General features: G+C 39.4%; 1 protein-coding gene across 1 annotated transcript; it reads left to right on the plus strand.

Annotated features, from left to right (window-relative positions):
- The first annotated feature begins 993 nt into the window (after positions 1–993).
- Positions 994–6,056, plus strand: CHRM2 (cholinergic receptor muscarinic 2). Its single transcript, XM_042927641.1, has 2 exons — positions 994–1,042; positions 4,420–6,056. The coding sequence occupies exon 2, from the start codon at positions 4,468–4,470 to the stop codon at positions 5,866–5,868; it is 1,401 nt and encodes a 466-aa protein (XP_042783575.1). The 5' UTR covers positions 994–1,042; positions 4,420–4,467; the 3' UTR covers positions 5,869–6,056.
- Positions 6,057–12,843: the final 6,787 nt, after the last annotated feature.

Genomic DNA, 12,843 nt, shown 5'->3' on the forward strand with positions numbered 1-12,843 from the left:
TTTGTATCACCCCTACCACTATATCCTACACGTTCTCACTCCTACCCTATTTCGTCTACACACGCCCGATTTTCCGTTAACTAATAAGAAAAATGACTAATTTATACCCATTTACCAAATGTAAATATTAACGGCATTTGCATTAACATTTATAGGTCATGGTTCAAAGACATGATTTCACTTTGATGTTTTCCACAACTCTAGAAGAAAAATAGGGTTATTAATATTCCTGTTTGAAAAAAAAAAAGAAAAGAAAGCTTCATGGAAGTGTTTAGTGACATGATCAGACTCTCACAGCTAATAATTCAGAGCAGAGATTAGCACTCACAACTTTGCAAGGTTAATATGAAACCATGATACATTTCTCCCTGCTACATATAGAGACTCAAGTAGTAAAGAAACTAAGGCCAGAAAATTGTTTTCTTGTAAATTTCCAGAATGCTTTCAAAACTTGGTCATAAACTAACATGGTAAAATACCAAGTAGATTACTGTGCACTTGCCGTTTTAAGATGTTGAATCCTGAGGGTCATCTGCATTGTTTAGTCTGTTGCAATTATGGCATTTCATCCATGATGTAACAATCTTTGCTTTAATAAAACCCTATGATGCCACACCAGAAGTAAAAACTTTTACAGAGATGTAAACAGCAGAGGAGGCAAGGGGTTGACAAAAAGAAGTATTTTCTTTAACAGGAGAGGAACAACCCCCCCCCGCCCCAGCTCGTGCATCATGAGGGGAGAAAAGAATGCCATCCCTCAGACATTTGTGCTTGCTTCTAAGTGAAATGCTTTCTGTTTTTATATATGGCATTACTATGAACAAGCAAATATTAGAACTCTGAGAATTTAGGGGATATGATTATCATTATATAGTATGTTACCATTATATAGATTTGCTATGTCTAACTGGGTAAGAATTCCAAGCCCCCCAGACAGAACCTGGCTCAGCCAGCAACCTCTGGGTAAAGTGTAACTCTTTACCCACAGGGTAACTGAGAGGTTACCCAGAAGGGACACTGAGAAAGAGTATCTAACTCAGAGGTAAGGATGATAGTTTTAGTGGCAGAGTTTTTGCTCACTAACCTTGAAACCGAGAGTGATCACTTAAACCCCTACTGTGGACTCAGCTTCTGTCTTCAGATCAAGGGGGTGATTGGTTTATATATTTTATAGAGCTGTTAATAGAAGGTGAGATAACATATGTTTGAGAGTCCTAAGACTGTTGTTTTTTTGGTTTTTTAGTTTTTTGGATTCTTTGATTTTGGGGGGTTTTGTTGTTGTTGTTTTTAAAGTTTATTTAGTTTTGAGAGACAGAGACAGAGACAGAGAATCCCAAGCAGGCTCCATGCTGTCAGCACAAAGCCCGATGTGGGACTCGAACTTATGAGCCACGAGATCATGACCTGAGCTGAAATCAAGAGTCCAATGCTTAGCTGACTGAGCCACCCAGACACCCCTTGTTTTTTAGTTGAGATGTAATGCATGCTCACTGTAAACAAGAAGAGGGGAAGAGGAGAAAGGAGGAAAATTAACAAATAAATAGAATCATACAGCTTTATGTTACTGTGATATTTTAGAATAATAACACGTATTATTATTAGCATAAATGATGGCAAGAGCCATGTGACTATGGATAAATCACTTACTCTTATGCTTTCTTAATCCATAAAATAAAAGATCAAACTAGTTTATTTTTGAACATAAATGTTATATTTCTACATTATTTTTGAGAGGAAGTCACCAAAAAGCTTTTTAAAACTAAAATAAATATAGTCCTATGTTTTATTAAATGAATGTCAGTTCCCTCTTCTGACAAACAAATATAAAAGTATCAAATAGGACGTTCAGAAGGTAAATCTTTGGTATTTTTCAATCAAAATTTATTAAAATGAGCGATTTGTGAACAGATAAATATAACTCAATTCAAAATATGTCAGTGAATTTAATGAACAGACAAAAGCGAGCTTATAAGCAAGTCAGGATTCTTACAGTTACCTTAGCTAATAAAGAATCATTGGAATTATGATTGGATTAGTGAAATTACTTTGTTCAAATAAATTTCATGAATAAACAGTTGTATGAATCATGACCAAAAAAAAAAGGGGGGGGGGTGCTGTTACAGAGAAATTCTATTGAGCCAATTCCACTGGGTAAGTAAATAGAGGCTGAATTAATAATATTAATTGTTAATCCTGTTTTGATTCAATAAACATTTTTGAGCACCAGTTACATTTGAGGCAGTGAGCTGGATGGTACAGCTAAAAAGACTAAGAAGCCAAAATTCACTGCTTTTCTAGTGAAGGAGGAAAATCATAGATGGGGTGTACCGATCAGTGTCCTAGGTCAAAGCCACGAACAGGGGATCTACAAAGGTGGAAACCTGAGGGCTACTAACTGCAATATTCCCCCCTTATTTATTGGGGGATACATTTCAAGACCCCCCAGTAGATGTCTGTTGTGTTATGCTTTAACAAAACCAAACTCTCCGTAATACCCAGTGAGGAATATAATATTGAAGAAAGCATTTCCTCCAAAGCGTAACACGCAAGACTTACACTGGGAATGTTTATGTGATGGATGAGGACCAAGCCAACAGAAAAAGTTGTGGTATCCAATGGTGGGATGATACATAGTGGGCCAGATTTTAAAACAGGTAACACAGGGGTGGCTTCAAAAGTGTTTCCTAACATGCCTTGTAATTCTGAATCGGGAGGTCTGGAGTCAGCCTGAAAATCTGCATTTTGTGTAATTATAACAAGATATATTCATAATGGAAGCATTGAACGGTATTCTGAAGCGTATGATATCAAAAATAAATGATACTTTGTAAGTGCCTTTTCCTTGGAGCAGTAACTGCCACCTCATGTATAATTTCGGAAGGCAAAATGGTAAGTGGCATTTCATTAACATCATTACCTTGATTAAACTCTTCAATGTTTCCTCAAGACCTACAAATTCATTTCATATATGTAATCGCCTTTCTGCTTAATTATAACTATATTCTATAACATTCTGAGTCTTGCTCTGATCATATCATCTTCTAACCGTATAACTTTCCACAACAAGGCCAGAACACATATCTACCTCCGTTTTAACAGCTGTGTACTATTCCATTGTAAGGGTATTCCATCATATATTTAACCAATCCTCTGTCAGTGAGTTGTTTTTAATATTTCTAGGGGTTTTTCTACTGTAGCATTTCTGAATGAGCATCCTTGAGTAGACCTTTTTGCGTATCTTTGTAACTATAGCTGAAATGTAACTTCCTATGTGTGAGGCTGGCACCAGACTTTGGTGATATTATCTGAAAAATGATAATTATGTGTTTATCTAAACACTGAAGGGTTTGGCAACAGAAAGTATACTCAATTTTAATAATTGCTTCTTTAGCAGCCCATCCCTACCCCCAGAGCATATGCCTCTCAGAGGCAGGGAACTTGTCTTAATCGTCACCGAATATCCCGCATACATCAAATGCCTAATCCAGAGAAGTTGCTCGATAGGGATGTGAGGACAAAGTGAATGAGTAAATTCTTAAACAGGTTTGTTCCTAGGCTCATTTTTCTGATTGACTCGATATGTGACCTTATATAAATTACTGACTCTTTCTGGACTGCAGTTCCCTCTTCTGACAAACAAATATAAATCCTAGCCTGACTGTACCAAATATTTGGCAGGAAGAACAGTAGAACAATAAATTTGGTGGTGACTTGAAAGATAAAACATTCAGAAAATTCATGTGGTTATCAATACACATTTAATAAATGACTTATTTTGCAGGATATAGAATATTGGAAATGTTAGCTGTGCGATACTCACTACAAGGGCAAAATGGAGATCAGAGAAGAATAATTCTCATTAGTGGAAGTGTACTGGCTAATTAGTTATTATTATTATCTTATTTTGGTTATAATCAGTATCAGTATTACTATGAAAAAGGCTTACTTAGAGCTACCAGATGGAAAGATGCTATAGACTATAAAAGTCACCCACTCCACACTGTAAGTTTTATGCTTTCTTCCTCGCATTGGTTTATTAATTTTTATGTCTATACCAGAAACCTCTTGATGCTTTGGAAGGTCTTATGTATGATCCTAGTTTATTTAGTTTAATCCATCAGTAGTATACTCAGCTAAATTGATTGATGACAGACGGACAGACAGATACCACATCTAGGTATGGATGCTTTCAAAGTGTTTTCAGACATCAAATACATTGCCAGTCTGAAAGGATCTTTCGCATCCTCCATTTAATGTCTTTGCTTTTTATGTGGGGAATCGGGGCAGATAGGTGCAATAAACATGGAGGGGAAGAATGAGGATTTTGGAGAAAAAGTCGTGGTTCAAAAGGAAGAAACCTGATATATTTTAAAGCAATGTTTATGTCATATCTGTTCATTCTTTTCTATGTCCCTGCAGGTTTCAATGTGTGTTTGGCTACTTGGCTTCTGATTGAGAGAACACAAAATGAATAACTCAACAAACTCCTCTAACAATGGCCTGGCTCTGACCAGTCCTTATAAGACATTTGAAGTGGTGTTTATTGTCCTTGTGGCTGGATCCCTCAGTTTGGTGACTATCATTGGGAATATTCTGGTCATGGTCTCCATTAAAGTCAACCGCCACCTCCAGACCGTCAACAATTACTTTTTGTTCAGCTTGGCCTGTGCTGACCTCATCATTGGTGTTTTCTCCATGAACTTGTACACCCTCTACACCGTGATTGGCTACTGGCCTTTGGGACCTGTGGTATGTGACCTTTGGCTAGCCCTGGACTACGTGGTCAGCAACGCCTCGGTGATGAATCTGCTCATTATCAGCTTTGACAGGTACTTCTGTGTCACCAAACCGCTCACCTACCCAGTCAAGCGGACCACGAAAATGGCAGGTATGATGATTGCAGCTGCCTGGGTCCTCTCCTTTATCCTGTGGGCCCCGGCCATTCTCTTCTGGCAGTTCATCGTAGGGGTGAGGACTGTAGAGGATGGGGAATGCTACATTCAGTTTTTCTCCAACGCCGCTGTCACCTTTGGTACCGCCATTGCAGCCTTCTATTTGCCTGTGATCATCATGACTGTGCTATACTGGCACATATCCCGAGCCAGCAAGAGCAGGATAAAGAAGGACAAGAAGGAGCCTGTGGCCAACCAAGACCCAGTTTCTCCAAGTCTGGTACAAGGAAGGATAGTGAGGCCAAACAACAACACCACACCTGGCAGTGACGGTAGCCTGGAGCACAACAAAATCCAGAATGGCAAAGCCCCCAGAGATGCTGTGACTGAAAACTGTGTCCAGGGAGAGGAGAAGGAGAGCTCCAATGATTCCACCTCAGTCAGTGCGGTAGCCTCTAATATGAGAGATGATGAAATAACCCAGGATGAGAACACAGTCTCCACTTCCCTGGGCCACTCCAAAGATGAGAACTCGAAGCAGACGTGCATCAAAATTGTCACCAAGACCCCAAAAGGTGACTCATGTACCCCAGCTAATACCACTGTGGAGCTAGTTGGTTCTGCAGGTCAGAACGGAGACGAAAAACAGAACATCGTCGCTCGTAAGATTGTGAAGATGACGAAGCAGCCTGCCAAAAAGAAGCCTCCTCCTTCTCGGGAAAAGAAAGTGACCAGGACGATCTTGGCTATCCTGTTGGCTTTCATCATCACTTGGGCCCCATACAATGTCATGGTGCTCATCAACACCTTCTGTGCACCCTGCATCCCCAACACAGTGTGGACAATTGGTTATTGGCTCTGTTACATCAACAGCACTATCAACCCTGCCTGCTATGCACTTTGTAATGCCACCTTCAAGAAGACCTTTAAACATCTTCTCATGTGTCACTATAAGAACATCGGCGCTACGAGGTAAAACACCTTTGTAGAGAAGGAAGGTGGTCAGGGGAGCTTGGGAAAAAGAAAAGGGATATAAAAAAAAAAACCTCCCAGTTTTAAAAATCTCTGCCATTGCACTTTATAGTCTTATTATGGAATGTGCAATTAAGGAGCCCGACAGTGACACTTTTATCGTGCCTATGCTCCAGTTTGAGAAACCCACACCTTATCAGCCCTGTCAGTTTCAGAGCGATGAGACCATGAAAGAGACATTTTGGAATTAATGGATTTAAGGAACAATCCACATGTTCTCGTACTCTCTTGAAGAAGGGCTTCTGAATCTACGGTTTTATCTCTGCACAAGAAGAATAATAACCTCGCTCCTTTTTATTCCCATTTTTTTTTGTTCCCGAGTGTCCATATGAGGATGAAATGCCACAGCTAACATGGAGACTTAAACATAAAGAAATAGACGTCACACAATGGACAAGTGAAGGAAGAGGATCAAAACAAAAATATATAGAAATGGTCTCCATAGTGTTAAGTGCTAAGCATATATTATTCTTTTGTTACAGTTTTATTTGGAAAATTGCGATGTGATCAATGCTTTGGATTTTTTTTTTTTTTTTACCTTTCCCTCTTCCCACCATCAAAGGAAAGCAAACACACAAAAACCCCAACTAGACCATAACATTATTTTTCTTATTATGGCACTGGTTTTTGTACATCCCCATTCTACATTGTGTAAGGACAAAATCTGCAAGACTTTTGCTAAATACAACCAGAAACAGCCATGAACATGGGCATTTCACCCCTGCCCACTGTGTCCCTTGCATTCTGTGGGGATATAAAAGCCTATAAAGTGTTAGTTTGCTTATGATCCTGTAGGTGAAATGTTTTCACCAATCTGGTTTTCTCCTAAACTAGTGTCTTAAGTTATTGGGCTAGCCTACCTAATACATAAACACGCTTGAGAACCAAAGTCATTTTTTAAAGTGAGGTTTTGTCAAATTAAATAATGGTCGTCTTTAGTTGGAGAGAGTTTACTGAGGCCAGATGAATTTTGAAATAAGAAAATAGAAGACTGAGAGGGCATTCTGTTTTCAACCTGAATCTGCCTGACCCATCTAGGAGATGCTAACTTGTAAACCATGAACTTCTGGCCTTTGTCAGCAGGAAGAAGCTGCTTTATTCATTTGGGATCGTAAGTAGGATTAGCATACTCTGGTGGCACCAATGACTTCTGGGTCACTCCCAGGAGAATAAGATGTTCTCTTCAATGCCTGCTAACAAATTATATTCAATTTATAGTCCAGTGAGGTTTTTTATAACCATCCTATATCCCACTGGAGGAGGAAAAAAATAGTTAAAAAACATTTCCTGGAACCACATGTTCCATGTTCCTCAAATTGTCAATTCTCTCTAAAATTTTTTAACTTCAAAAGTCTGTCTATAGAGGTAATCTTTGTGGCAAGAACGTAGTGGATAACTAACAGAGGACAAGTGAGATCAGCAAACTGTGAGGAAGAATGCAGGTAGCTGTGCCTGTGTCCTTTCTCATTGTTTCTTTAATTCTAGACCATAAAAAGTCCTATCAGGAACTATTATTAGCCAAACGGTAGCTTGTTGTAGAATCTTGTCCATGTAGAGACTTTTCATTTCGTACCCCTCATAAACATATGATCGTATTGATCCACATTTAGCTGTTTTTATCCCTCAACTTTGTTTCTTACTGTATTTGCTATAGTCTTAAAATCAGATTTTCTGAAGACGGCCCAATCAATAGAAATCAAATTTATAAAACCCACTTCAGATTTCATATTTTGCATTTCAAATGTATGGGCCTTATGCTGTCTTGACCAGTAACATCAATGTGAGTAGCATGTTTAATTTGTCAGTATTAAACCTTAGCACTTTAGAGTTGGTGTGTGTGTGTGTGTGTGTGCGTGTGCGCGTGTGACTTGCCTCACTGATGGCATCTCAACAACTTTGTGAATTAAAAAAAAGCACAAGGTAAACAATAAAGAAAGGACAGTCAGTAAGAGGCAAACTGCCCACAGTAGTTGGATGTAACTTACCCTTTATAAAAATAACTTCTTGTTTGAATAACTTCAGTCACTCCCGCCCATAAACCTTCTGCGTGTAAACCTATGGCATCAGTTCATGCAGATTCCTTTACTCCACAGTTACTTCAATGTAAGTGTTAAATCCGTATGTATTTTTATTTCTTCAAATTAGTGAATCAATTGAATGGAAGGGACATCAAGCCAATGGGCTGTTTGGTTGGCTGTAAACAAAACCATGGCTGGCTGAATACTTATTAACTTGTACTATTATGATGTAGATTCAGCTTTAGTTGGGATGAACTCTTTGGATTCAAGGATTCATGATTCTGGATTTGGGTCTTTTTGGTCTGCTCTAACAGTTCAACTCACCATGAATCAAACTGCCTCTTACTCTTCATTGCCATCACACCCTCCCTTTCTTCCTTCTATTCTTGATCTTCGCCATAGCCACCACAACCTTGTTGAAAGAGAAACCATCGCGCATTACAGAAAGGAAGTGACTATAGACCGACACATCGTGAAAGCTTTGTCAGCTGGAATCAGAGACACGGGAAGAATACTGAAAATGGTAGATGATTAGAAAGATATGGAGATTGTATTCAAAGGTTTGCATTAGCTATGGCTGGATTTGTCTATTTCAGTGGCTCTCACACAGGAACAGTTTTGCTCCCCGGGGGACATTTCACATTGTGTGGAGACATTTTGGGTGGTCACAACTTGGGGGAGAGCTACTGGGATCTGGCAGATAGAGGCCAGGGATGCTGCTAACAGCTTTCAGTGCACAGGCCGACTTTCCCTCACATACACAACTAAGAATTATTTGGTTCAGAGTGTCAATAGTGCCAAAGCTGAGAAACTCTCATCTGTTTTAAGGAATTCCAGCGCTTGCTTTGTAAAAATGGGGAAATAATCCTGTATCACTATTAGAATATCAATGCAAATTGCTCACCTGTTTGTAAAAGGTAATGTTCACCAATTGTGTATCAGACATTGTCACCCATGAGTCTGGTGTATGTGTAATTCATAGATTGGGAACACAGGAGACATCTGCACATCCAAAGTCACCAGACCATGCACGTAGCACATTGTTTCCAACATCTTAATGTCCCAACACGATTGCCATAGAGTCCAGTCAGTTGAGGTTGCCGGTAATTGACCATTAAATGATTGGAGTTGATGTGGTCAGTTTCTATTGGAGCTGCCATTTTTTCTTTCAGAAACATCAGGAGTCTCTTTCAGAAACAGTATGATTCATCTCTGTTATTTTCACTGGAAAGGTAGATAGCTGTCAAGAATTTCTTCTCTCCTCAAAGCAATAATGTAAATATTCCAGAGTGGTCTTATAAGAAGAGGAGATTAAGAATGTCAAAAAGCCAGTTCATTTCTTTAAAAAAAGAGAAATGATCACCCCTTTACCAGATCACATTAATTTAATACCAGCTCCCAAGGGTTAGGACAAAGTCACCAATATAATGAGTCACATGGGATAAGCTTTCCCATTTGAGTGTGGAGGCTGGAGGACCCACATACTTCTTCTCTTTGTCCATTCACTGCTTTTTTGATCCTGGAGATCTGACATTGGGGAACATGGGAGTTCAAAATGATGGCAACATATACTTAGAAATGCGATCTACTTTTATTTTCTCTTAGTTCATTGGTAGTTGCCTTCTCCCAGTTTGATAATCTCCCTTTCAACAACCACAGCACTGATGTTGCAAATAGATTAGGGAAGCACCCAAAGCTGGATGAATTGTGCAAAGTGTATTTTCAGCATGTACATACAATACCACGCCTCTAAATATGCTTCTTTTAAAAGGGTGCACGCTGCAGCATGAACTGTGTGCGTATTTAATGTATCTTTCTGGAATATGCTGTGTGCTTAATATACATATTCTATAAATAAAGTAATGAAATGTATAATAGAAATACATATTTCTGTATGCAAATAAATATATTATACACAAAATCTTAATACGCAATATGGTATATGTTGCTTCAGAGTAACAAGACTAGATTTTGTAGGCCTAGTTTTTTAAAGCAGTTTTGGTTTTTGAAGGAGAGGGTTTGAGAACCGCCAAAATCCTACCCGTATTACTGTTAAGCTGTTTTATAATCTTTGAAAGCATGGCACTGATTTTAAATATCTCTTGGAGGAATATATTCATAAATCTTGGCTGGTGTCACCCCACATGACCAGAATGCTCTTTGCTCCTGTGCTCCCGACTGGCCTGTGACTAGAATCTTTCTGGCTGTTACTGTTCCAACAGCTGTGTTGATCTCACGTCTGATTGCCTGATGAGATTGCAACCAATTCATTGACATACAGCTTTGCTCTCCTCCAAGTTAACTGATTTTAGTCAAATAAAAAATAATCATGCAAGGAGGAAAGGATGACCTTCAGAATGTTTTCCATTCTGGAAAACAGGTAAAAAGTTGTACAAGCACTGTATTTTATGAGCCACTCTTTTCAGTTTGAGCCCAATACAGCATCCCATACATTAAATGCCAGAAATTTCTAGTGTAGTATGATACTCCAAGTTTTCTCCAAGAAATTACGAAATAGGTGCCTTCTTTTTTATTTTTAATTTCAACTTTTTTTTAACGTTTATTCCTTTTTGAGAGACAGAGAGAGACTGAGAGTGGGGGAGGGGCAGAGAGAGAGAGGGACACACAGAATCCAAAGCAGGCTCCAGGCTCTGAGCTGTCAGCACAGAGCCCGACGTGGGGCTCGAACTCACGAACCACAAGATCGTGACCTGAGCTGAAGTCGGAGGCTTAACCGAGTCACCCAGATGCCCCATAGGTGGTTTGTTTCTGAATGCCCTACATTTTCTTTATAGCACTTCTTTTCCTTCCCTTGTTACCGACTCAACTACCCACGTTCCCCAGAACATTTTCTTTGGTTCATTAGCATGAGTTCCTAGTTAGCAATTACTGCTATGATTTTAATTGATCCTGGGCACGCCATCCCAAGAGACACTTGCATTTTAATAGAAGAGCATAAGCACCGAACATCTCAAAGAGTCCTATTTATCGTCTTTAGTTGCCAAGGTATGCAAGGTGTTCAGTGAATTCTAGTTTTCTGTGCAAATTTTATGACCTGCTTCACCATCTATACACTTCCTAAATTTTACCTGTTATTCCATAATCCACCCGGGTGCATTGTTGCTTATCTGAACCAAAATCATCTCTAGAAAAAAAATTGAGTTTTCTGTCAATTCTCATTAGTGTCTTATTGTTCCAGTGAAATGTTCTCATTACATTTTTTAGAATGTGATTGCATACTGTATCGATGAATTGTCAAATGTTATTCCTTACGAAGTAGTTGCAAATGCTGAGGCAGGAAAAATATCTTACCATCACAAAGGAAGAATTTTCCACATGTCAGTCTTTTTTGATTAAAAATTGAAGCAACAGCGTGGTAAGTTGTGGAATGTACATACTTATTAAGTGACATTCTATAAATTCTGTTCTTTGGCTTCCTAAACACACACACACGTCATGGAAAATGACAGAGAAAATAAGTCATCCATTTTCTTTATTTGTACCATTTACCGTGCAGCTCATCTGAATCCTTACACTGGACCTTTGCTGGAAACATGCATGTCCTCGGAGAGCTTGTTGAAGGATTTTTTAAAATGAGTATCTTTTTTGGAGTCATTATTATTGGAAGATAAGGGATAGTGTTAAGGGATAAAGTGTGTGTATGCATCCAGAAAGAATTAAAATAGATTGCAGAGCCAGTTCAAATCTGGATAAGAGTTGAGCTATTTGTACGAAAAGACAAACATTATGATTCAACTGGATGCTTAAAGCAATTTTCTTCACGCGGGAATCCTCCTCTTCCTACTGCTTTTGTATAGAGAGCAGGTGCTTACATGTGTGAGGGTGCGGGTATCTTTGCCAGGGCCATATTATATTTTGCCACATGTCAAACTTCAGCCTGATATAGAATCACCTGCAGATTGTTGGGCCTCACCAGTAGGTCTGAAGTGGCGTCTGAGAATTTGTGTTTCTAACAAGTTCCCAAGTGATCCTGATGGGAACCACACTTTGAGAACAATTACCTTCTCTGGTCTAATGAAAATTTTTACCAAAGTATTATGATGCCTTCGCAAGATGTCTGTTACTAATGGCGAAAACATTACATTTAACAAACTAGCCACAGGAGAGGATACCTTTTCTTGGACGTAAAGTTTGTTTGCTTACTTACAAATAGGCTGTTCGTATTTTCTGTCTCTTCCGAAACTTTTAGTGCGATGACCTTAACACCAGTGATTAAAAATAACCATACTGATAAATTTACTTGAGGAACCATTAACATATCAAAGTTTAAAGGTAAATATAGCAGAATCTTGAATTCTGTGATATCTCCAAATGCATCTTTAATGTTTAAATTTTTTTTCAATGTTCATTTATTTTTGAGAGAGAGAGTGAGAGAGAGAGAGAGAGAGAGCACGAGTGGGGGGAGGGGCAGAGAGAGAGAGGGAGACACAGAATCTGAAGCAGTCCAGGCTCTAAGCTGTCAGCACAGAGCTCGACATGGGGCTCGAACCCATGAACTGTGAGATCATGACCTGAACGGAAGTTGGAGGCTTAACTGACTGAGCAACCCAGGTGCCCCTTGAATGTTTATTTTTGAGACTGTGTGGGTGGGGGAGGGGCAGAGAGAGAGAGAGGGAGACACAGAATCTGAAACAGGCTCCAGGCTCCCAGCTGTTAACACACAACCCAATGCGGGGCTCGAACTCTCAAACCACGAGATCGTGACCTGAGCTGAGGTCGGACACTTAACCGACTGAGTCACCTAGGTGCCCCACTTTAAAAATGCATTTCATGGGGCGTCTAGGTGGCTCCGTCGGTTAAGCGTCTGACTTTGGCTCAGGTCACGATCTCGCGGTTCCTGAGTTCGAGCCCTGCGTCGAGCCCCTGCGTCAGGCTCTGTG

This window comes from Panthera leo, chromosome A2 (assembly GCF_018350215.1).
Source record: "Panthera leo isolate Ple1 chromosome A2, P.leo_Ple1_pat1.1, whole genome shotgun sequence".
Taxonomy (NCBI): Eukaryota; Metazoa; Chordata; class Mammalia; order Carnivora; family Felidae; genus Panthera; species Panthera leo.

What these genes read in the sequence shown, in the direction of transcription:
- CHRM2 (XM_042927641.1), top strand. Translation starts at nt 4,468, where the DNA reads ATGAATAACTCAACAAACTCCTCTAACAATGGCCTGGCTCTGACCAGT.